This window comes from Falco biarmicus, chromosome 1 (genome assembly GCF_023638135.1).
Source record: "Falco biarmicus isolate bFalBia1 chromosome 1, bFalBia1.pri, whole genome shotgun sequence".
NCBI lineage: Eukaryota > Metazoa > Chordata > Aves > Falconiformes > Falconidae > Falco > Falco biarmicus.
In genome coordinates, this window is record NC_079288.1 from 104,895,857 (window position 1) to 104,922,331 (window position 26,475).

The following is a 26,475-nucleotide window of genomic DNA, read 5'->3' on the forward strand; positions in this document are numbered from 1 at the left end:
CTCTCCCCCATGAGTTACATACATTGACTCAGTGCGACCCATATACCCAGCACAGGGGTGGGCGATGAAGTACAGCCACTGGTTGTCTTTGACAAAAAAGAAAAACATTACATTTTTGAACCACAAGAGCCATGTAAGTCTTTGTTTATACTGATTTATATTTACAGTAAACTTTTCTAGAGTGCATTTCCAAGTAATCTCTTTGCTACGATTTCCTAAAAGAAATTATTTAAATTTATGATATGCAGTCTGCAGTGCTTAAGACATTTGCATAAAATATTTTACTGTACTTTTAAAGGATGTGAAGTTAAATTTATGCTCTGTGTCTAGTTCATTTAAACTCAGAATTTGAGTAATTTCCAATATGAGGTCACTAACTAGTCTGCACTGGACCACTGTAAACCTGGAGTATTTCCATTCATGTCAATGCAATTGATGTTAAGTTATTAATTGTGAAGGGAAGCAGATTTTGATGCATTGGAGGTTTGGGGGTGAGACAACTTGACTGCAATTAAAGCATGCTTGTTAAAAGCCCAAACTACTGAAAGATTTCTTTGAAAAGAAAACTGTTTATGCAGGAAAACATTTTTAGTTTGGATCAGCATACTATAGACAGACACAGTTTCTGTATGGCATTAGCAGCTGATAAGCCTAGAGCAGACGGCAGAGGGGAAATATTTTAATTCCATTCCTGCCTGGCCAGTGTTGTACCAGCACCAACTGTTTCAGACACTTTTGCAGCGTGGTAGTATCTGCAAGTGTTTCCTTCAAAAATGTGCAGAATTTAGTTCCAAGTAATCAGGACTGTTTTGACATAACAGCTACCAAACAGAGCAGATTCAGACCACACTCGTTCCATTTGCTAAATTCAAAATTTCCCACGTGCAAGCCAAGGGAATTAGGCTAGACAAGGGTGGGTTTTCTGTACACTTCTGGGTTTTTTTTGTAAAGACAACTACTCTGGCCATGTACATTTGTTGCCAGAAGACTGAAAGTTCAAGTGAGACAGCAAATTGATTTGTCCACAGAAGAATGGTGGTAAACAAACACTTTTATGTCTCCCTTGCTAATCTTTTTCTAGATACCAAATTTACTTGGCATTCAGTATTCCATTATTTTCCCTTTTAAACAAGACAGTTCTTTTAAAAACTACTTCAAATTACATACACGATCATTTGATATAAATCATTTTAGAACTTGAACTCTACTGCCATGATTTTCATTTGGATGATGACTCCTAATACAGTAGTTGCATTTTACAAAAATTAGGTCAGGCAACACATTAAGAAGGCCAACAGACATCTATTCTACAGACTGTTCTATCATCATTGCAGGGAAATGACAGTATTTCTTTTTAGGAGTAATGTATTTTTGAGCATGGTTGTTTTTCTTCTAGGAAGCCTTTTTAAAAGGTTGGGTAGTTCTTTAGCACTTGTTATTTGGAATAGTGAAGATTTAAAATCTTCAGCACTTTCTTCTGAAAATTATGACGAACACTAGATTTTACTGAATTACAGTGTTGTGCACAGAATGTGGCCAATTCACTAGGATGTTCTAGTAATCTTAGGAAAAAAAAAAAAAAAGACCACAAAATCTGTGATATACAAAAACCAGGAATCCCTGGCTGAGCGGCAGATCTTTACCCTCTCCAGTAATGCTGGTTTAAATGAAGAAACTTACAATTTCAATTTTTTTGTGCTATAATCTTGATGTTTTCTATCTAGTAAAGGATTTTTTTCCTCACCTTCTTCATCATAATACATGCTCTTTGAAAAAGAGAAGAAACTCATGCACAATTAAGAACATGCATGGTTTATTCCTAAAACCAAAATCCAATTCACTGATAATAACTGACAATTCCATTTTGTTCAACATGATTTAAAAGAAAATAAAGGTCATATTTTTAATAAAAACATGTATTAGGTATAGTAGAGGAAACACCTGGAGCATGCCTGATTGGCCATCTCTAATCTTTAAAACCTAATGAGGCCCCAACAGTAATTTTGTAGAAAATGTCCTTGCTGTAAAACACCATATGTCTACTTCAAAAGGCTTGAAAGCTTCAAACGGTCTTTTAAGAAAATGCACATGATTTGCTATTGACTTGATCTGCAATACAGACAATTTTTTGTGAAATAAACACGAGCAACTTTATCTTGAAGGTCTACGAGTCACAAGGGTCAGCCACGCCTATGGAGAAATGACAACCTGTAGAAGACAAATGCTTCCCTGCTCACTACCAGAAGTATGCAAAGCAGGGCAGCCTGGTTTCCCAGCTTGTACTGGCCTTGTCCTGCCAGCTCCAGCACAACAACATGGCTACTGAGAAGGTTCTGTCCACTCATCTTGGTCACTGCTTGCCTCATTTCTTCAGAAAAATACAGAAACAAATTAAGATCAAACAATCAACATATCTTCCTTTAATAACTGCACATAACATCCAGTAATACTCTAGCTTAGTAGGACGCATTGACAATGGCATGGTTCATTTGACATGGTAATACCAAAACCAGAGACAATTATTTTGTTTGATGAACCAGAATCACAGAGAAGGGAGAGCAGAAATACCTCAAAACCAAAACAAACACCCAAGACTCCAAAAGCCCAAGGCTGAAAAAGACTCATGAAATGCCCACATGATTTCCTTAACTACTGAAAAATATTTGGCAAATTCAGTTTCAAGTGCTAAGATGAAGAATTTGGAATCAATATATTTAAGCTACAGTTTTTTTCATTCTTAAATCTGTGGGGAATAAGTAAAAGCAATTGGCTTAATTGCATTTATATGCAATTATGTAATTATTTTCATATGGGTTACGAATACATTTTTCAGGTGAAATTTATACACTGTGCATTACATTACCTGTGCAGACTGTGAATTAGCACTAGAACTTCTGCATTGCCTTTTGGAGAGCAGAGTTGAAATTCAGAATGAACTTGAATTAGAAAAATAGCCTGAACTAAACAGAAGGCAATTCACTTACAACAACTGAAAAGCAGTGCTTTAGGAATAATCAGCTGCACAAACTTATTTTCTCGCAGAATAAAAGGTCTGGGGCTTCCTGACAACCCAGCCTGAAGATGAGTCAGCAATGACTTAACGTTGCGAAAACGAGCATCATCTTAACTGGGATGTATAAAAGCAATTGGTTAAGTAAAACAGATGACATCCTGTTTAAAGTAAGGCAATAAAACAGCTGACAAAAGTTTTCCAGGTCTGTTAGAGGAAAAGGAAATGCATTTGCTTCACATCCAAACATTGAGGCCAGAGAAGGGACATACCTCCAGCTTGGCTGCTCCCGTATTATGGTTTGGTGTGGCCTGAGTGCGCTTTGACCTGCACAGCACCAGAACGTGGGTGTTCTAACAGGAACTAAGCCCATAAGGATAATCATCTTGGTTTAATTTGCAGATCACAGTGTAAGTGGTAAAAATAGTACAAGATCTGTTGTTCTTGTGACATTTCCTGCCCATCAGCAGTGGGAAGAGAGTTATACATGCTTTGATACACAGATGCTTTGGCCAGATTTTCCGCTGAGGTAAATTCATGCCAGTAAAGGAGTTGATGTACTGCCTTCCAATTACTCAACAGTGAAAATATTTTAGAAACTTTGAGATTTAGAAGAAAACATTGAGGCAGCACTGGTCAAACTTCAACTGGAACATTTTGTCCTGTTCCGGGCGTCACTTTTCATGAAAAATAGGCCCAAACAGAAAAAGTCCAGAGGAGAACATTAAGAGTCATCAGAGGTATATAAACCAATATCTATGTGGAAAGATGGAAAGAACTGATTTCACTCAGGCTAGAGAAGGGAAGAGCAGACGTGATAATAGACTTCAGGCATACAGGAGATTTATCGCTTTTCTGTGTAGCAAAGCAAGTTCTTCACTTAGGAACTGCCAAGAGATTGTAGGCTCAAAGTGCAGCAAGAAAGATGGAAATTAAGACAATTTAAAAGCTATATAACTGAAATGATAGCTAAGGCTGCCTGGGGAAAGCGTGGAAATCTTTGTTGAAAGTTTTTAGGAACAAGTTATTCCCACATATTTTAATGTTTTCATTATATTTTCCTAAAGTAGGATGGACTATGTCATTTATCAAGATTTCTTCCATCCCTGTTTTCTAGAGGTATCTGTATGGATATGAAGCAGCAAATTCCCGTTTGTTCTCTCCACTCCTAACTGGCCAGAAGCAAGCCAGCTTCAGGAGCCGTAAAGAAAGCCATCCAGAGAGCACTAGCTGTGCCTAAGCCAGTCCATCCAGCTGAGAGTCTCTTAAACACAGCCCACTTTGCTGCGCAGCAAAAACAACCAGATCCACAGAGAACAGCTGAGAAAAAACAGTCTGAGCAGCACAGTGTTTAATTTGTTCCTTTAGCACAAAGACAGCAAGTTCCTCCCTGCTACTGGAATGCTGGCAGTGCCGGCAGGAGCCAGGTCCAGCAAAGCCAGCCATCACGAAGAGAGGCTGAACCCAGGAGGCTACAATTGTAAAAGGAACATCTGCTTTACTGAAAACACCTTGTTCTCATATCAGATTTCAAACCAAAGTGTAACAAATTTCCCTACACTACTAAGACAAGCTGGCAGTAACAGAGAACTAAATTCCAGGACTTGTAGTAAATCAGTGAAGCATGGTTTGGTTTGAATAAAGAAGGGTGAACTTAAAAAGTGAATCATCTTGCCTATATATCATACCACATCACATATCACATCATGTCATATCTAATTAGAAACTCCTGAACTGTCTCCAAGTGCCTTAGGTTTGTTTTCTTTTTCGAACATTCTTAGGAGTAGCACAACCTTTGCAAAGTTCCTTCTTCTCCGTGTTAGTAACACCTTTTCTCTTCCAGTTTTAAAATACTATGCTGATAGAATGCTACAGGGTAAAAAAATCAAGTATTTATTAGAAAATCTCCTTTGACAGCAGGCTTTTAAACTGTTTGTAAAATATTTTCTGAGCTGCGCAAGGAGTATTATCTACAATAGTCCTTAAATTGTGTTTACTACTGTGATCAACTATAATTAATGCAGCCTTAAAATACTCTGATAAGGCAGTATAAATATTCTTACCTCACAGACACAAAAGCTGCATGCATGCATGACGGTAACTGATTAACATGAACATACATTCTGCTTGTGTCTGAAAGAGACATCAAGCATGCTATTCAACCAAAAAATACCTGAAGAATTACAGAACGAGCAAAAAGACAGGGTGATACAATTCTTTCCTGTGGAGAAGACTTGGTTTGGCTTCCCCTTTGCTTGGTGCCGGCAACAGGATAAGAGGGAAAATGAAGAAAATGGATTTAAGTCTGGGCAGCTGAACAGATTGGCCTTGGAAGCAGACAGAAGATTCCAGAAGGACTACCTGGTGGGCTGGTATCCAGGAAAGCCTGGAAGAGGTTTAGGAGGGTCCAAGGCTTTAAAACTGATTCTGGAACAACCTGAAAGGCTTGAATGTTTTTGGGGGATTGTGTGAAAAAGGTCAAAGAGGCATCCTGAAGGATGGGAGGGAAGTGTTGCACAGAGAACCAGCATTGCTATGGACATAATCATTTCCTGTGCTTTCCCCCTAGAAGGATGGGAGACTGTGGAAGGAACTGGCAACTGGGTCAAGTTAATAAATGTTGATTAAATTTCAGAAGCCTCCCCTGCTCCAAACTTGTAACAGCAATGTCATAAAAAGGTTCACTTATGCAGATGTGCAAACTAAAGCTTGGACAAGTTATACTGCTTGCCTGAGGCCATAAAGGCAATCCAAGAGAAGACTTAGACCAGGACAGATGTGGTTATCCTTGTAGTATGCTCTAGCCACTATCCCACTTCTCCCAAGCCCCAGTAAATAAACCTGCCATTGTCCTTCTTGACAGAATTTTATCCAGCAGAACTCTGCCGGATACGACTCTTCATTTACGCTGCTTATTTCTCTAGCTGTCAGAAAGCATGCATGGTAAGGCTCAAAGAATTTTATTCAGCACATTTTACACACAGGAGGAGCAGTCATATACTTTAAGTATGCAACTAAGGTGTTCTGAGTCATTTCCCCAGAGATGCCCATTTACCTCCACTGACTATATATATATATGTATATGGCTACACAGGGTCCCAGCTTTGATGCTTTCATTTGCATGTAAATTAGATGCCAGGAGTAGGGTATGTGTAATGAATGGCTTGATTACTCCCTAAGGGGTGAACTTGCATGAAAAAGCTGCTTTTCATGGTGCCAACCATATTATTTTCAACTACCTACCGCTGGTTTTCTTACAAAAAATTTTGTATTATGCAGACCAAAATTAATGTTTGGCATGAATACCTGAATTTGAAAATGTTCAAAATGTTTGGGGGTTTTGTTGATTTGTATGTTCCATATAATAATTTAAATCAATGATTCTAACACAGGAACTTATTCTCAATTTACAATTACTATCAATCTAACTGCATTCAGTGTTAGTTAGAAAAAATACCTCTCCTCACACCATCATGCCTACACCACTCTCATTGTATTTTCTAAAACACGCGTATATCACAAGAGAAACACAAACGAGGGAACAGCTTTCCCCTAGTTAACTGGGAAGGAAGAGGGATTGTTCACCATTTTTTCTGATATGACAGCTGCCTTCACCCTACAGGGAGGACTTCCAAATGCATGGACCTGGGCAAATGATCCCAAGGTCAGAAAGCAAAATCTTTTTCATCTGACTTCTGCTTACACTTTTCTGCTCCTCTATCTGCTTCTGACCCTAAGTACATTCATTATGAAGATCAATAATTTTTTAAGGAGCAGAAATGCCCCTCAAGCCTCCCCCCCAAACCAACCAACTAAATTATCACATGAGATCATTTCACACAGGAAGGCATTATCCTGATTTTTTTCTTTTACAATGTCTCAGACTGTGACTTGTTTATTAAGAAAAATAAAGCCAAATAGCCCACAAACTTAATTTTACCTTACCTAAGCTGACTCACCGTGGTTAATGGCATCAAAATAACATGATTTTGTTACTGAAGTGAGCAGGTGTGGCTCAGTTACATAGAAGAAGCGTGTTGAATAGTAAAGTGTCATCTTGACATGACAGTTTTTCAGATTCAAAAGCACTATAGGGACATAAAAGCTACATCTATGCAAACAAAACCATTAAATCAGCTTCTCGGTAAAGATTATGCCTGGTTAACAAACACACTGTAGGAGAGAACAGCTAGAATTCAGACTACTAAACTCCACTGCACTTCAAGGTCACATTTAGTAGCAGCTGCCAGAGTATCAAAAGGATGCTGAAGAAAGCCACTTGGCTTCTAGTAGCAATACATGTAAGAGCCTTGAGGTTAGTACAGAAGACACAAACGTGCCACCTGAGCTACATTTCCTCAGTGGAAAATAGCTAATGTTATGCATGGCAGAAATACAATGTTCTGTACAGAAAGCTCTGAGCTCAAAGCAAGCAGAAGCATTTCTACTGCAAAATATCATTGAAAATATTTGACCACTCCAAATGGAGGCTAAACAGCCTGCTGCTGATGGGCTTCTGGTCTGCCATCAACTCAACCCTGGCAAGGCTCCTTTTGCAAAGCCTCATCACAACCAGATAAAGCAGTCCCCCACTTTCAAACTGATACACAGAATAACAAAAGAGAAGCTGGTAACAACGGAAACCCAACAGACCAACCATGCAGTTGTCTCCAGTGGCAAAAACACATGAAACATTGAAATCAGAGAACCTTGAAACTCTGAGAGATGCTACATGCAGTTCCACTGTGGGAAGCACATTACTGCCGAAGGTTACAAAATGAAATCTCTGACGGCGTAAAGACTCAACAGGGCTGTAACAGTGCCAACAGTATTACCTTAGCTCTTAACCATAAGACTGCATCGCTTACAGCATGTATACCTAGTATTACCAAGATGGCCAAATATTCCTGAGTTCACCACAAAGGCTCGTTCTTTTCAATCTTAGATAAGGCCTCAAAGGTTTTGAAATGTACAAGCACCAGAACTGTATAGTTACAAAATTAAGAACCATGGAAATGTTATCTTCCTTTTGTACTGTATACAGGTTCAAATCCTCATCTTCCTATTAAAATGAATTCCGTATCGTACCAGCAGCAACAGAGTTAAGAAGAAAGAACTAGATCTCACAAATCGTGTAATCACTTCAGTGAAGTGCATACCTGGCACATGTAAGTCTCTCTATCTTCAGTAATGTATATAGTTCCTGCATAGATCTAGTAAAAGTACACGTGACTCTTCAGAATTTGAGATACAAGGCTAAATGTAGTGGTGTGATATTCTTAACAGGGTGCTGTGTTCTTTAAGACACAAAACTTTAATAGGGCTGTGCTAATGCAGACTCAGGAGAGAGAGTGTTCAGACTGATTAAGAGGGCCATACACCTAGCAGGCAAACACTCCACAGACTTTACTTCTACAGAGGGAGAAACAATGCAGAAGTAAGCTGCTCCTTCCTCCCCCCCACCAGGAATTTTACTGTGAAAAATTAGAACCACAAAATAGCTGAAGCTGGAAGTGACTTGCAGAGGTTGTTTGATCTAATCCCCTACAAAAGCAGAGCTAATTCCAGTTGCTCAGGGCACTGTCCAGTTGACATTACATTTCTCCAAGAATGGAAATGGCACGTCTCTGAGCAGCCTGATCTAGCCATGATGCGACCAGTGCCCATTGCTGCCTTTCTTCCCTTCCCTGGGCACCTCTGAAAGAACCTGCTTCTGCCTTCTCTGTTCCTTCCAGGAGATAGCTGAAGACAGGGATGAGGTTCCCTCAGCCTTCCCTTTCGCGCAGTAACAAACCCAGCTCTCAAAGCCTCACCTCATCTATCAGGCAGTGAGAAAACTGAAAAAAAAGCTTCCTGCAGGACAGTACATTCCAGAAGCAGACCAGAAATCAGAATGAATTTGAAAAAAATTCAAATTGAAGTAAAAAAACACCTCTGCTTTAAGAGAAATCAGTAAACATACTAGCATAGCTTTCTCTGAAGTCTCTTGAAAAACAGGATCATGGAACAATTAAGGAAGGAGCTGCCATTATACTGTGGTCATTAACAAATTCATTTGACTAATTTAATCAGTTGGCCCTTAAAAAGGAAAAAACCAAAACACTATTTTTAAGAGATAAATGGAAATATGAAAAAGTTCATGAAACAGTAAGTTTACTAAAACTGACAACCTGGTAAAGCTAGAGAATTCCCTAACAACAGTCTAGCTTCCAATTTCTTGAATACTTTGCAATTATTTTCTTATTTCCAGGAGGAAACAAACAATACAAGTGAGTTTATAAAGTCAGTGTGTCCCTGCTGTGTCATGTAAGTTGGCAGAAGGCCTGATTAGACACCCTCCAGAGGTCCTCTCAAACCCAGTTCTCTATGATTCTATGAGCTATAACACATGACAACTAAAACTGAGTATATCAAATGTGATGGTAAATATTGTCTTGAAAAAGTTTATTAAATTCAGAGAGGAGCAATTTGTGAGTTAACAGTATATCTATTAGAGCATATTTAGTCTAAAGATACTATATTGCTTCCCCCTACCCCCAAGACTAAGTTTCTCCACTCCCTACAGCTCCACATTTTCCTGAAATTGTAATGTTTCCTCAAATTTTTAATTTTCTCCTTCTTCAAAACAGAAGGGAACTAATTTCTTACAAGAGCTTATTATCACAGAGATTGCCTCTACATCAGTACCTTGGTACCCAGTTCTGTTCTGTAAATGTTAAGAAAAATTATATAATCTTATCTCATAATGGCACAATATTCTCTATCAGGGAAGAAACTCTTTAAAATGTATAAATGAGAAATATGGACTGAATCTGAAAATAAGCACAGGAGATTTATCTAGAAAAGAGCTAATATTCTGATAAATGCATGTGCTGTAATTAAAATGTACTTCAAAAAGCTGAATTAATGTTTCAAAACTTCCTGTTTTCAAAAACTAAAAGCAAAATAAAAGCCAGAGCAATTTAGTCAGAATTCTGCATTTCTCTATAACCAGAGTAAATATCATCATGAAATAAGGATGCTGTTTTGCTTTTAGTACTAAATACCAGGTATTTTTAATTATTAAAAGAGGTATGTTTGATTCTTTTGAATACTTTATTGTTCAACAATGGGAAATTTTGGCTTTCCACTGTCCCCTACAGAACCCACCTGGATGCCATCCCTCTGTGCCATAACACAACAAACACTTGAGAGGAAGAGAACTTGATAGCATTAATAAATCCTATTTTGAGATACCTGTATCATGTGGGTGTCTATGCACAAAATGACAATCAGATGATGCAATGCGTCCAACAGAAGCTAGAAACTGATAACCTAGCAAGCGGCATGGCAAAGGCTGCCTTTCCCTGAGCGTCACTAACAGACTGAGGCAGGAGGAGGGAGCTCAGGCCTGACTCTACATTGCCAAGGGCTGTGACTTCAAGCAAGGTTACCATTTGTGGGACCTTCTTTTGCGCTGTTTTTAATACCTTTAAAGCTTCCAAATACTGGAATAAACACTTCTATACTTATGTTTATAAACCTTAATAACCAAATACATTTCAATGACTTATTCTATGCCTTTTAAAGGAGGCATTAGGCTTTTTTTTCCTACAACACATGGGATGGGAATGCACATTTGGTGCCTCAAATGTAAACCATTATTAACTCCAGGCTCTGTCTCACTTCCCTTCCTCCCCTGCGCGTGAGGAACCCCCGGGTCATACACTTGCTGGTGCCACTAGTTCAGCAGCCTTCCCCCCGCCTTTCAGACCCCTGCCCATGTGCAAGACGCATTTCATCTCCGGATCACAACCAGCCATCTACCAATACTACCTACCAGCACAGTGAGAAAGCTGTCATGGCACAAACATCTTTATTAATCAGGTGTTTCAGTGTAAGAAAAATAAGATATAACTTTGGCTCCCATACATTGATTTTCTGCCCCTACATTGAAAATTAAGGCTTTGGGGCCACAGAATACTTAAGATATTAATAATATCTACTTTAACTTAGTATTTAATACAGTCTCTTCATATATGCAGTTGGGAAGACAGTTTTATATTTTAAGCATATTAAGAAGTATTTCATTATCCCAGATTTGTTTTCTAACTCTAGCAACATCCCCCCCCCCCCCCCCCCCCCAACCTAGAGCTTGATAACATCCTGGTAACAGCCTCAATTAATAAGCAGGTGATAGCTGACCCAATTAATTAATGCATTATAATTGCAGTTGAACTAGAATTATGAAACATGTTTCACCTCTTTCTTATTACAAGCCAGCACGTAAAGTTCCCTATTTAAAATTTTTCGATTTCATCACAGCAAACAGTCAAAGAATACTTCAGTCAAACCTCAGTAGTTAAAACACATCTTTTATATGAGTTTTTTTGAATGTTACCCATGAGTGTTACCTTGCTTTCTCTCTGAACTCTTCGTATTGCATTTCAGCCTATCAATATACATTTACAGAGACAGGCTGAGGGCACCAGCCAGATCTACTGGCTTTTCAGTAAGAAAGCGAATAAACTGGGCAGCTATTATAAAAAGACTACTGATACAGAGAAAGCAAACACATCCTACACAGGATCACTCACACAGCTGCAATCTTGGTTTAATTGGTACTATTTATGTTAATCAAATGAATTAAGGCTGGTGCAATTACCTCATTCATTCTTAAGCATACATTCTAAAACTAAGCAAAGTCACCTCAGGGTAGAAAACCTGACTATGAATCAATACAGAACAAGGCAAAAAAATACAGGGGAAATAGGAAGTCTCAAAGATTTACAGCTAGGAATTAATGAGAAAGTGCTAGCTTCTCACACTGCAAGAAACTGAACTATGCTGAAGTAGAACATGAAGAAAGTGGCACAAAGTGTTAAGCACTGAAGAGGCAATTGCTCATGTGTGTCAAACGGTATCCAGTACTAAACATTAACATTTCAGGCTTTTAATGAAAATTACCAGATTCCACAACCAATTATAAATTTTTCATATAGAAATCAAGTCATGTCAATTACTACAGCACAAGGAAAAAAAAGATCAAGCTCCCCAAAATTTTAAATATTGTATTAGTTTGCCAAAAAGAAAAAAAATATTTGAAAGATCACCACAATTGCCATAAGTCTAATGGCTTAGTTTTCATTCACTCATCTTTCTTGACATGTGGTAGTACAAAATAAATGCTTATACTTATCTTTTATCATATTGTATGCTGATTTTTATTTGCCCATGCACATGTTAATTAAATATTACTATAAGGATATGAAATATTACAATGCAAATGTCCTCAATTCTATATAACCAGCTTTGCTAGGTACACATCATGGGAACAAAAAAGAGGCACACTTTAAACATTTTGTAAGTTTAAAGATCCCCATTACCTTAAAGCAAAACTGCATTGAGGTGTGCAGAGGGCCTGATTAAATAAAACAAATACAAACCTGATTTAAAACCAAAAGCGCAGAAAACCTCAAAACCAGAACTAAGACACACACAATTATGAAAACAAACCCCTGGGTCTGATACTATCACAAACATAAGTGTCACAAACAGAAGAAGGTAACAGATCTTTCCCTTCTTCTGACCTTTAACTTATAAATCTGGCAAATCTTCCTATGAAATGTATTTTAATGAAAACATAAATTTAATTTGTCCAAATTTTAAGTCCCATCTAACTTGATCATCTTAGCCTGAATCCTTTGACATGAAAGTAAACCCCATGTCTTTTACTATACAGTTTTATTTCCAGACACCCATCTCAGTTTCCCATCTTGATTCACTTAAAGGGTCTCATGAAGGAAGAGTAACATTGAAAAGTGGGAGTCGCTATAATAGAAGACCACTACTACCACTCATTCAAGTTATTGTTAGAGGCAGCAATATGCATCATCAATTACAAAGCAAACATATCAGGAACAATGCTGAATAAGCAAAACGCCGTAATTATTTTAAGCCTAACTTTTCCATGGAATAGAATTTTTCTTTTCCACTTAAAAAAACACAGGCTAAAAGTCTGTAACTTTAACTGCTCAGAGTACTGATATTTTACAATCACAGATTTTGTAAACTTCTGTCCAACTATTTTTCTTTAACTTACTGCACTTTGTTTACATTGGACAATGAAAAAAAAAAGTTAACCATTTCCACTATGTAGTTAGTTACATACATCAGGTAATGCTATGTTTGTCTTACAGGCAGTGGACCTAAAGTATCAAAAAACATTCTTAAGTGTCACCAGAAAGTGATGCAAGAAAAAATTATCACAACCTGTACTACGCTTTACTACTTCCTCCATGTTATTTAAAAAAAAATCTTTATTGTTTGCATATAGCTTCCTTTCCAACTCTTTCCTCCAAACACTGCTTTCTACAGTGCACTAGTAATTACGGTATGCACAGACTTCTTAGAAATTCAGACCATACAGCAGTTCAGTACCTGGATCTAATTTTCTGTGTAACAAACAAGAGGAAAGCACAGAGACAGAAAAAAACAAGAAAAGGAAGTCCTTACATTTAATTGTTTATTCGTTCTCTGTGTATGCTACACAAATATACATATATATATAGAGAGAGAGAGAGGCAATGTCATCCTAAGTGAAAGACATAACAAGAACATGGAAAAAGATACCTCATCATCTTTGGCAGCAGTCCCAAAAATTGTCATTAAAGAAGTTAGCAGAAATAAATAATTACATATCGCAAGAGTTACGGAGGCCAAGGGGGAAAAAAAAATCTTGAAAATTTTCAGAGAAAGTGAGGATATGGAAAACATGAATTGCTAGAAGAAAACTGAAATGTAACTTTCACACAACCTATTTTCTCTCTCAGAATGAATGCTGAAATCATTTCTAGCATTTAAAAATATTTTATGAACACTCTCCTTCAGAACGCCTTCTGTAGCTAATATGTACTTCAAATGAGCCACAGATGAATACGAGTTGGAAGACAAGACATCCAGTTCAAGCCTCTTCCCCAAGACAGATTCAACTACATTATGTCATTCCTGACATATTTGTCTTGTCTGTTCTTAATGACTGCCAATGAAGAAACTCAGCAGTTTCCCAAAGCCAGTTATTCCAGTGTTTCACAATCTTTAGCCCTTGAAAGCTTTCCTTTTTACCTAAGGTGAAGTTTTTTCTCTACTCAAGCAAGCCCTGCATTTCTTGTACCCTGCATCATGACACTGGAAACACGTTATGTCCTTCCTCTTTGCAGAGCCCTTACAATGCTGAAGACTTAGTATGTTCCTTCTCATTTTTCTCTTTAGCCTAAATAACTCCATGTCTTCTGATCTCTTCTCCACAGTTATCTTTCTGAGATATCTGATCACTCATCTGGACACTACCCAATTATGCACAATGCTCTTGGGGAGCAAAGTCCAAGTTTAGGCACAAGCGCTCCAGCTGTGGAGTAGAAGGGCTGCTTCACTTATCTGCTAAACTGCTCTGTTTATACAAACTGGTACGTTTGCCTTTTTTGTAACAGCATGACATTGTTGACTTTATATTCAGTGCATGATTCACTATAATTCCAGCTACTTTTCTACAGAAATGCTGGCTAAGTAGTTGTTCACCATTCTCTGCTTGCAAAGTTATCCCTGCTTCAGCATGCTATCTTCTATTTATCACCACTGACTTTAGTCGTGCTTTTTTTTCAGATTATTTCTCCAATTTGTCAAGATGATGTTCAAGATCACTGCAGTCCCTTAATGCTTGCAGTCCCACCTATCTTAGTGGCATACTTAATCAGAACATTTTATTTCACCATCCCAGTTCTTAATGCAAACACTGATCAGAATTAAACTCAGGACCGATGATGGACAAGTCTCTACTTCACAGCAGATAAGCTATCAGACCTTCTCTTGACACTTCAGGCTGATCTTCTGTAGTCCTTCCTATTTTGTTAACTACAAAATAGGGAATATATCTATAATTGAGTGTTATGTACATTTCCCACTATTCCCATCAAGTCTCTGAGACCCTTCATTTCAACTCAGCACAGAAGATAAATTCCCAGTCACACACCATTGTACTGGATCCTTCTCAGAGCAACCAAATACCCAAAACTGCAGTTTGAACTGCTACACACCCAAGAGGCAGGGAAAGAGAAAGCTCACCAAGAAGTCTGAGCTCCCAGAATACAGTATTTCTGTCTGCTTGCAAGTCAGCTACACTGCTTTCAATTCAAAGTACTTTCACTTTCCTCTATTCCATCTCTGTTTGTCAAGCAACTCTTGGTTTGCTGAGACACTGTCATTTTTAACGGTGAACCACATATTGCTACACAGGGATGCCTACAAGAGAAAACATACTAACTAGCTAGCTATAGTACCTATATTTATGAATGTGTAATATTTCTATAATTAGATAACAGATATAATTATTTGTATTAAAATAACACTTCGATTATGCTTACTGATTATATGCAATCTATTTCTGTCTGCTTCGGATGAGCAAATTCTCAATATTCCATTTTATCCCAGGGGAAGAAAAAAAAAAAAAAGGATTTATTTCCCCAGACCTTCAACATTTCTCAACATCTTCCATCTCCACATTCCATCCATCACGCAAAGCTAATTCTTGAGATTAGTGTAGGGCTTCCATGATTCATAAGCTGCAAAAGGGAGTTCAGATTCCTTAGAGATCTGTAACCCTAGCTGTACATCCGTTTCTACAAACCGAGATCTGTACTCTGGTGTAGGTCAGGAACCTTCTTGTGGCCCAAAGAGATTCCAGTACACATAACGGTCCTACAGTTAGGCGTCTGACGATCAGCAGAAAACTGACAGCAGAGAAAGTAGGTGTCTGCTGCCTACATAATGCCCAAAACATTTCTGGCATATTGTGTCTAGATTCCTTCTTATCAGTCAGTCTTATTTCTCAAGTTCCTTTGCTAAATTAAGTATTGCTCCAGCAAGTATAACTGTATTGCATAATACCCTCTGCAGAATTGGGTCAGCTACCCCAACAGATGTTCATCTTAGCTTATAGTCTTTTTGCCGTACCAGCTCAAAAGAATACTCCTCCTTTTGGTCATAATCTTTCAAAATTTCTTTTAAAAAGTCTGGTAAACTGTCTACACACTGACTACACTTCAATAATTCTTCACTGAAAAAGGAGATGACTCTTCACAATAAAGTAAGTTAACAAGTTATCTCAACAATCAATACCACATGTGACCATAACAAATCGATCTCATCCTCTGTACCTCATCTTTATGCACTCTCACACACGAACAAGCAGAAAACTTCACACACAAATAATCTTAGATTTTCTTAGTACATTATGTGACCTGTATTTTTCCATCAATCAAGATCATCTTAAACAATACTACCATACTTGCCTACAAGACTATTCATGCAATGAAAAATCAAGGCCATTAAGCACACAGATACAACAGCTAACTCAGTAAGAGCTTGGCCAGCCCGCTGCTGGGTGCGCGTTGAGCATCATTGTGTATTCTTAACCCCTTTTCCTAGAGGTGAGAACTTGAAGACTGGAAGTCTAAGCCACTATTTTTTTTTAAGTTCTTCTATGTAAATTACAGTAAGAAACCACAGAAACATGCTTATTTTTCATTTCTTTCATGGATGAGTTTGAAAGTAGTCTCTTAGTTTAGCTGTGTTCCGTATCACATTCATATGTCTCTCTGTATCTTAAGGATACCCCAGCATGGCTGATGTATGCACGCATGCAAGTATCTTCCTACCTAACTTGGTGCCTGTGTAAGACAGGTTTTGCCTCAGCATTAGCTTAAGGCTATGTATCCTGAGCTATTCTGCTTAAATTATTTAGTTTATTGAGGTATGCCTATTACTTTCAAGAAAACAACAAAAAATACTGTACCACGCAATACAATTTGTATGGAGGACAACTTATGTTCACTCACATCCTTTGGGAGGAAAGAAAAAAAAAAAGCCCAAAAAAGCCTGCAGTCTTTCTACAGTTTATCAGCAGGTCGATAACCTTTTGAGTATATGCAGGGCAGTGGCCTGCTCAAACCAGCACGAAGCAACACAAGGGATGAGTCTCCAAAACCCACCGATTATCACACTTCCAACCCAGCTGTAGGAGCTCAGGCAGGAACTGCAGCAGTCCCAGGAGCAGCACGAGCCAGAGCAAACTCTTGCCCAGGTCACTTCTGCGACAGAGTCATGCAGCTGCCGAGCACAGGCCAAGCTGCTTCCCAGGAGCTGCCTCCCTTACCTCCCCACGGCGGCCCCAGCGCAGCCGGCCGGGAGAGCACATCACACATGGCACTCAGCCCACTGGCTCACACTTCTCTTCTCTGTTCCCAAGATTCAGCTCAGCTGCAACCCCTTCCCCACACCCATAAATAAAGCCCAAAATAAAAAGCTGTGGAAGCCAGCTTTACTATTAGCCTGAAAGCAATAGCTTTTGAGGGAGTGAATGGGGAAAGAGGTAATACTGGAAGAAAGCAAGAAATGAAAGTAGGCCAAAGACTCAAGCACAGGACATGAGAAAGCAGAGGGAAGTAGAAGTGGTCAGAAAGAGAGGGGCACCAGCTCTTAACATTGTGGTGTGGCATGAAGGGGAAAAAAGAGCTAATTTTACCTCTTCCTTTGAACATGTCACCTCCAGCCTCCTTCCCTGTGCTCATTCACTAGCACAGAACAGCAACCAAAAGAAAGGTCTCTCTGCTAACACAAGCCTGGATACCGATGAAGAATTTGGAGCATTCAAAGTCTCTCTGCCTGAAGCCTGACTTCCACTTGGCGATGAGAGTCAGGGCTCCCTAATGAGCCTGGTTTACACAAGTCCCTCTGTTTTTCATAGACTAATTATGTAATATTTGGAACCTGTTAAGCGTGGTGTGTGTCCTGGGAGGCATGGAGCATCCAGGTGATCCTTCAGTAGAGGAGCAGGCACACACTTTGGAATTCAAGAAACAACAGCACTTCTCTGGACTAGAAGTTTCTGAGTCCTGGCATTTTCATTAAGGTGCCTCTACTAAGAAAGCAGTAAAAGTAGTTATCACTAGCAGCAGCAGCCAGAATGGATAATAGTATCCTCTGAATCTTGTTAATACTCTACCCAAGCCTATTAACCCCTCACCATTCCCTCCTGTATTTCTCAGTCATATGAGTTCCTTCTCTCTGTGGCTTCTCTCAGTTCCTTCTCTCTGTGGCTCCTTTTTCCTGAAGTAGAACAACATGAAAAAAAAAAAATGTTCTAAGGGTTTTAGACCAGCAGACTAAGAAAATAAAATGAAGTATAAGCAAATTTCTTTTTTCCTATAAAAGCTTCCAAAACCAAAGTAGGCAGATTTGCAGAACCATTTCCGCCTGATGAGCTGATGAAAAGAGCAGGGTTCCTCAGAACATGCCTACCTTTTAATATATATTTACGCACAAACTGCTCCGTATTGAATGAAGGATTAAAATAGTTAAACTGAGTTATTGTTATTCCTTAATTTACTTTTATTCTTTGTTGCATTCAGACAACCTCTGCAGTCTCCAAGAGCCAAAGCAGTGCACCCTGGTTCCCCTGGAACCCAGTCGTTCCATTCCTCCAGCCACTGCTTATTGTGCAGCATGACATTCCCTTTGTAAAGCACTGGTTCCCAAACCACCATCCTCAGAAAGCTGGCTGGCTACATGCTGCTGGCTGAGGTCCTTGCTTCCAACTGCTGCATGGCTTAAAAGACAACCAAGACACATTACACATTATCCTGATACACATTTCCTCTGTGAGCTGCTACTTGAGTTGCTGCAGGGCAGCTACGTTCTTGTGAATGAGCGAGTAGGTGTCTCAAAATAGCTCCTCTTCTAAGACACAGTCCACACAAAGAAACAAGAAAAAAAAAACAAAAAACAACCAAAGAGCAAACCAAAAACCCACGTGGGGAAGTCTTGCTCTAGATACCGTGTCAGCTCTCCATGCAAATCTCCGTGGTCCAGCAAGTGTGGGAACTAGATCGAGACCAGGAATTATCTCCAGTTCTAGCATATGGAATGCAATGCACCAGGCCAGCTACTTGTTTTATATAAGCATGTGTTTCTTTTACCAGCAATACTAACATTACCTTGTTCCTGTTTATATTTGTGGAGAAAATAAACTAAGTAACTTTTTTCCTCCCATTCTGTTTTGCTTTTAAGAGTTCTCTGTTCCTGTCAAAGTGAGTTAAGCTAAACAGAAACAAGGCCGTTCTGTTCAAGACTAAATGTGTCCACACTTGGGGTTATTTGGGAACGGTTTCTACAGCTCAAATGCATACCCCCCCCGCTTTAATCCTTATTAACCTCCACATGTAAGAAGGCCCTTAGGTTAGGTAACTGGTTATTTACTCTAACAGACCACAATAAAACACAATTTACCAGAGATGGCAAAGCACACAACACCAACCAGCCCACTACTTTTACCATTTTGGCGAGGCACCTATCTTAGTGGCTTAAGAGAAAAGTTTCTAATCATTTGCAAAGCAGCAACCGCATCATGACAAGAGCGATATTGCAGCTCAGAGGATCCTGAAAGAGAGCCTGGATTCCCTGCACTCATCCCCAAGCGACACACTGGGGCATTATCTCATAAATTCAATATACCTCCCAGAGACCTCGCATAAAGTCAGCGTTCAGTGAGACCCCTGCATCCAACACGCCGGCTGCAATGAACGTACTGGAGAAAACATAACGCTCTCAGTTCCCTAAGACGGCCTCCTCCTGTAAGTCACTCTGAAATCGCACAGAAAATCTAAGCTGATCGGTTCCCCGTAGGAGCAACATTACTTGACAACTAGCACGTATGTTAGCAATGCAGTAAATGTAAATGTCCTATAGCACTCTGCAGGGGTAGCTCACAGTGCTGAATCCTTATTGGCTCACAGAGCATGAGTTTTTATTCGGCTATTTCAAATGTATTAGAAAGTCCGTTTTGTTCAAGGTTTTTAAGTGAATCGGAAAGGCACCTCTCTGCTACGGGATAAAACAGAGGTGTACCCAGCCAGGTTCAGCCCTGCGCCTTCCAACAGGGACAGTGTTTAAGCTGGTGAGGTGAATGATGAAGGAGGAGTAAACTTACTTTCCAGTGATAAATTGGCTTCTGGATGGTGTGCACATAGGCTGAACATAATAGTTCTCCAGTTTAACCCCTTCAGCAGCTAGCTTGTCCAGAGTGGGCGTCCTGATCTCCGATCCATGGTACCCTACGTCTCGGAATCCCTGATCGTCAGCCAGGATGAAGATGATGTGAGGCTGCGAGCTGGGGGCGCCGGCCCCCAGCCCCTCTCCCAGCCCGGTCCTCGTCGCCTCGGTCTCCGCGGGGCCGAGTCGGAGGCTATCCCAGGACAGGTAGCCGTAAGCCAGGAGGCTGAGCACCGAGAGGCCGGCCAGCACCCCCACTGCCACCATCTTCCCCTTGCAGAGGCGGTGAGGCCAGCTGCACCCACCGCGGGCCATTCACCTTGGCTGGAGCAAAAGCGAGACAGGAGAAAAAAAGAATAATAAAAAGAAAAAAGAAACAAACCCCCAAACCCAACCAAACCCAGCAAACCAGGAGAGTCTCTGAGGCGGGGGCAGGGGCCGTCAGGGGGCCCGCCGGGCGGGGAGCAGCCCCGCGCAGCGGAGCCACCAACTTCAACAACTCCAGCCGCTGCGGCGGGGGGCGCGGCGGAGGCCGCCCTGCCCGCTGCCGGTGCTGGAGCCGGTGCTGGAGCCGGAGCCGGTGCCGGCCGGGTGGGCAGGGCCCCGCCGGGGCTCACAGCATCCTCGGCCCGCCTCCGGCCCCGCGCCGGGGCGCCGCTGCCTGCCCGTCCCAGGGCCGGTGCCCATGGCAGGGCCACTCGGAGCGCCCCGGCGCAGCGCCGCCGCGGCAGCGGGCCGGGCCGTGGGGGCAGTGCCGGGCCGTGCCGGGCTGTGGGGGCCGGGCCGTGCCGTGCCGGGCTGTGGGGGCCGTGCCGTGCCGCGCCGCCTCCCCCGCCCGCCCCGCGCACACCGGCCCGCGCGGCGCCCGCCACCCGCCCCCTCCGGCGCTGCGGCCGCTCCCGCCCCTCCCCGCCCCGCCGCTCCCCGGCGGGACCCCCGGCCCCGGGAGGCAGCCGGACCCCGCTCCCGCCGGCCGCCCCCCTGCGAGCCCATCTCCCGCCCGCGCCTCCCCCGGCCGGCCCCTCCGCCGCTCCGGCCCCCCGCGGCGCCTCCCCCCGGGCCCGCCCGCCCCCGCCCGGGCTGAGCCCCCGCCGCTCCCCGCGTGTCGCCGGCGAAGCCCCGCTCCCGGGCAGCGCCCCCCGCGCCCGCCCCCGCCGCCAAGGGCAGCCCGTCCCGCGGCGGGGCGTACGCCTCCTCCCCGCAGCTAGGTGGTCGTTTGCCTACACCCCCCCCCCCCCCCCCCGAAATATTGATTGTTCAAAAGTGTTTCTGAAACAGCCACAAACATCTGGAAGGTATGAACGCTCCGGATTTGCTGTCAGCCACAAACCAGCCCCAAATGCCAAACCCTCCAGCCCTGGTAAGGCTGTGGCGAACGCCAGGAATGTGCCTTTTCCAAGTGCTATCATTTTTTAAAAATTTGCGTTCGAGTCTGAATGTGCTGCAGTTGCAAAATACAACTTCACCACGGCCCTGGAAGACACTGAGGCAGGCAAAAACCCCACATTCACGCACGGTTAGGCTAACTAAACTGAAGTAAATGTGCAGGTCTGACCTGTCTAACATGAGTCATCATGACAGGAACAACTTTTACTCAAACTAGATTTTATGAAGCATTAACTCTTCGACAGCCACTTAGAGTAAATCCTGTTGCTGCTGCGCCTCCGCGCCGGCATCCCTCCCGCCGGAACCCTTCTGCCTCTCACTTCTTACAAGCGGGTGGATTCTAGTATCGAAAGTTCATCCACCCTTAAAAGTTCACTCCGCTCCCCCTGGCTCTAACACCGCTTGGAAGAGCCTTCCGTGGCAAGGCTATTTTGGGATGGGGAGGGAGCAAGGGTGGCTTCTTTTCTCACAGAGCACAACAACCCCCTTGCACAGCTCGGTGTTCCCTTGTGCGCTGCATGTCAAACCCCATCAGCCAGGGAAGTTTCTCTCATGAAAAGTTCCTGAGTCAGCATTGCCGTATCAGCACAGAAAGGGTGGCAGGGCAGCCAATGTAATGGTTCCCAGAGTTAGTATTTTTCTCCTAGGTACACTTTCCAATGGACGCTTCGAAGAAATTTCCATGCACTAAATGGATAGAGCAGGCGCAAGCAGCGGCTTCTTAACTGATATCCACAGTGTGTGTATTAGATGTCAAATGTTGGCTTACACACTTTAATTACCTTCAATAACATCATCTAATGCAAGCGTCTGGGTTTTGCCTGCCTAGATGTCTGCACAAGTGTAATTCAGTTTGTAAGAGTGCTTGGTGTCCTTGTTCCGGAGAGAAAAAAAAAAAAATGCTGTCCTGAGGGAACTCTAATTTGGGGTCAATCTAACTGATTTTCTGCAACCTAACATCAACAGAAATGTCCCCACTCTAAAATTTCCACTGAAAAAGAGCTATTCAGAGGTAACTAAGCCATGTGCTGCAGTTTACAATGATGCAGCAGGGAGAATAGGGAAGTAAAAGTGGTTTTAGTGATTTTAATGTGCTACCTAAGGGCTTGTCCACACTGGAAAGTGGTATTGATCAAATTACATCTGCACTGTAAAACCTACAAGGTTTAACTGCTGAGGTAGAACATCTTCTTCTGAAATCAGAGGAACTTTACAGCACATTAACTAAAGATCTTAAAAAAGAGAGAGAGAATAAACCCCAAACACCTCTAAAACCTTAAAGTGGAGAAACTTAAATTTGCATCTACTGAAATGCCATTCCCTTTAAAAGAATCCTCTAGTCAAATTTTTTACTCTTGCTTTTCCCCCACATTTACAAGACCAAAAGAATGTATATAGGAACCTAAAACTATAAATGGTAAAACACAAACTGGATAAGTAATGCTATTTTTCCTTTAACATATCTACTGCAAAATGGCAAACAATATATAATGTCTTGTTAATATAAGCACCACAGAGCCAGACAAACATCAGAGCACCACACTAATAATAATAATAATAAATACATATAATTAGGCAGATGCAACAGAGTTTACCTCCCTAAAGAGCACAGCTGTTAGCAGACAGCAGAACACAGCTCTGATTTTCCAGTGCTGCCTTATGGCAGTGCCCCATCAGTTGTACCAAACCCTGTTAGTCACCACCCAACTGCAAACAAAAACATTCGAGGGCAATCTCTGTCAGACATCTACAAACTTGGCCTTCTTTCTTTATGGGCCTGACAAAACTTCACGCTTTTTTCTTTTTTTTTTTTTTTCCACTGTTGTAAAAACAGAAGAAGACTTATGTCAGCAAAGTACTCTGCTGACCTTCAAGTAAACAGGCCTTGGAATATAACGTGTTATTAATATTCCACCTAAGGAAATATTCGTAGACACTCAGGAGTCGCAGGCAGGGTTTATACAGCCTGTTCAGGATGCTCAGGGAAAGGAACACAATAGCTGGGAAAGCTGGAAGAAGTGTTTTTCCCTCAGGGAAAAAAGTAGGGAACCCCCATAGGTATTTAAACTTGAGTGTAGTTAAATACATTAATTCAAATATGCAGTAGTTAAAATTGAATTTATTATATCATTAGGAAATTATATCTTTTTAGTACTTGTTACGCAGTCTCTGCATGTATTGAGACCATCAAATTAACTCAATTAAAGATGTGCAGAGATGATGACTTTAGTTGAAGGCTCAAGTGCAGCTCTCTTCAGTCAAGGCAGGGGCTGTTAAAGATGCCCTTTTCCAATTGTTTCAGATCAGACCTAATCTTTCTGTTTCTGAGACATACATATCTGATACATAAATACAAGCCCCAAAAGATAGCAGCTTTATAATTTTAAGTGCAGCTGAAAAATTAAAGGAGACTGTTCCTTCAAAGCCAATCATGACAGAAAGCAAAGAGCCAGTATTAGCACGGACAGCAAAGAATTAGTTTAGTTGAAGGATTCTCTGTCCCAAGCCTGGGAATGGCCTGGGATGTGTGACTCAGAGGGATGTTTCTGAGTCACAGCTCCACTCCTATTCCCTCCATGCTACCAGGCGTGCTGCTGGACTGGGTCAGCTGCAGGGAACAGGAAATCTAAAAGGTGGTTTGTTTGTGTTTGGTTGGTATTTTTTTTGGGGGGGGAAAGCTGTTTCAAAATGAGACACACCTTGGAGGATGTAGATAAAAATGTTTTCCAGGAGGGATAACACACATTATATTTTCTTTCTCTGCCCTAACTAGCCCTTTCTGCCAGCTGCTTCAGAAATGAGACACTACAGGAGACGCACACAGCCCCAGTGGGAGCAGCACATGGATGCTGGGAGATGCAGTCTCTCATTCCTTGTGCCAGTACAGATCCTGAGAGGGAAGTTGGGAGTTCAAGAGAAGTGGGAGTAATAACGGTAAATGAAGTCTTGGGAAGATAGTTTGTAGGGAAAAAAAAAATAGATTCAGGTGCTAACACTCTTATGGTAACATAACTGTTCTTCTAACATGTGGTTCAATCTTAGAAAGGTAATTCTTACTAGTTGGCGACTACTGTTTCTTCTTTCCTTCCAGTCAAAGCTGTCAGTAACAAGGAAGGTTGCAATTCCGGATATGCATTCCAGTGCTTTTCCTGGTTATGCCTGAGGCCAGAAAAGCTTAAAGAAGAGCTTTTTGAACTGTTATTTTTAGCTTAATGGCTACAACTATAGTAAGAGCCAAGCAAGCTTTGGCCTACACACAGTCAATATTCTTCATATTTCCAGAAGCAGGAAATATAACCAGGCATTTCCTTTTACCCCGGTTAAGTTTTGCACACCTCTGTCCTCAGCGTACCTTCCTAGTGGGGAAGGAAAAAAGCAGGACTCCACTGCATTCAGCTTCCCAGGTGGATGCTGTGCTTTTGCCAGGCACTCATCACTGGAAACAGTGTATTAGAAACATGAATAAAAACCTGGTGAGTCATCAGACTTACATCATTCCCTTTGCCTTCATTGGTGGACCCTGGTAATTAATTTACAGATGTGCTGCTTGTGAATTATCAGATTCCACCCGTGGCTTACTCACTGGTTTATGATGACATAACCAGAACTTTGCTGTTAACTTATTCTATATTTAACACAGATTTTCCTCAATTCCCTGCCGTCTTCCACAGGCAAAGGTCCAGATTCTGATCTCAGCTGCCTGCAGTGATGTGAATGTGCAGTCACTCTGCTGATGCCGATAAAGTTGCTCTGGAAGTTTAGGACTTGACCTTAGATACACCTCTCCTGTCAGTCCCTGTCATGACTGGAACAACACAACTTCAGAGCTGCTGGCTGCCTTCCTGGAGGACCCTGCCATTTCCCAGTTAGGTAAGGTTTGTGATCCCGAACAAAACAGAACCAAGTCTTTAAATTTGTATAGTCCTACTGAAACAACTGCTTCTAGAAACAGCAACTGGATATGCTGACTAGTGTGTTTCCTTAGGAAAAGGGGAATTTTTATTAAGAAATGCCAGGCAAAGTCCTTACTGAATAAAGGGTCACACAGTTCTCAATGACTACAGAGATGACAGAACCTCTCAGCATAAAGTGGCTATGCCACTACCTGGTAGGTAAGATTTACTTACCAGTTATGAAGCAAAGGAGCTGCATTTGCTGTATTTATGCATTTATACCACCTATTCACAGATAGGGCTTCTTGGTTGTAATGGCAAAAAAGACTTCTACAACCCCAAAGATGAGGACAAAATAATTTATTTTGCATGGGCAACAGAGCAGGTCCCCTCACACATGTTTCTGAACACCATCCCAGGAACCCCTCAGGCCTGAAAAGTGAGCAAGCTTCATAGACCCCATGTGGTGGTCTCTCACTGCCATGCCTGTGCTTGGCCATGGACCCACATCTCTGATACTGTCATCAGCTTGCGTAAGTCCACAGGGAGCGTTCTTGGACAGCGAGACTTTGGCTTACTGCTCATACAAGCACTGTTGGGGGGGGTCTGCTGCAACGATGCTAGTTCTCAGTTAAGGCTGCCCTTAACCTTTGGTACAAATGTAGACACAAAATCTGCTTTGGGTTTTGTTATTTTTTTAATGCTATAGTGTGGATGTTAGTTAACTAAGGGGTATGGACATTCTTCTGGATTTACTAAGTTTCTGAAGAGCCAAATGATCTGAATACATTACAGTGCACATGCAGAGGCTGCCATAGCCATCAGCATGTTACCGCTTTGAAGCTTTGGCAAGCTATTGTTGAGACGTCTTTCTCAGAGTAGCTGTAATCTCCAACATGGTTTCCTTGCCACAAATACTACAGAAGGAGCAGTCTCATTTGTTCCTAGATCACGGGTTTTTACACACAAGGTCACCTGTCTTGTTTAAAACTTGTCATGGTATTACTGCTGTTAAAAAGGCCAGAGCAAGAGAACTGGGGCAAGGCGTGACCTTACAATGCAACATAAATCTAGTAAATTCGAACAGGATGGATCTTTTCAGAA

At 41.5% G+C, this 26,475-nt stretch overlaps 1 protein-coding gene across 1 annotated transcript in view; it reads right to left on the reverse strand.

Moving 5' to 3' along the window:
- Positions 1-20,865, reverse strand: part of ARSJ (arylsulfatase family member J) — a 45,627-nt gene extending 24,762 nt beyond the window's left edge. Inside the window, exon 1 of the mRNA XM_056325325.1 lies at positions 20,031-20,865. Within this exon, the coding sequence (XP_056181300.1) occupies positions 20,031-20,407 (377 nt within the window). The 5' untranslated portion in view covers positions 20,408-20,865. The remainder of the gene's footprint in view (positions 1-20,030) is intronic.
- Between the last annotated feature and the right edge of the window lie 5,610 nt (positions 20,866-26,475).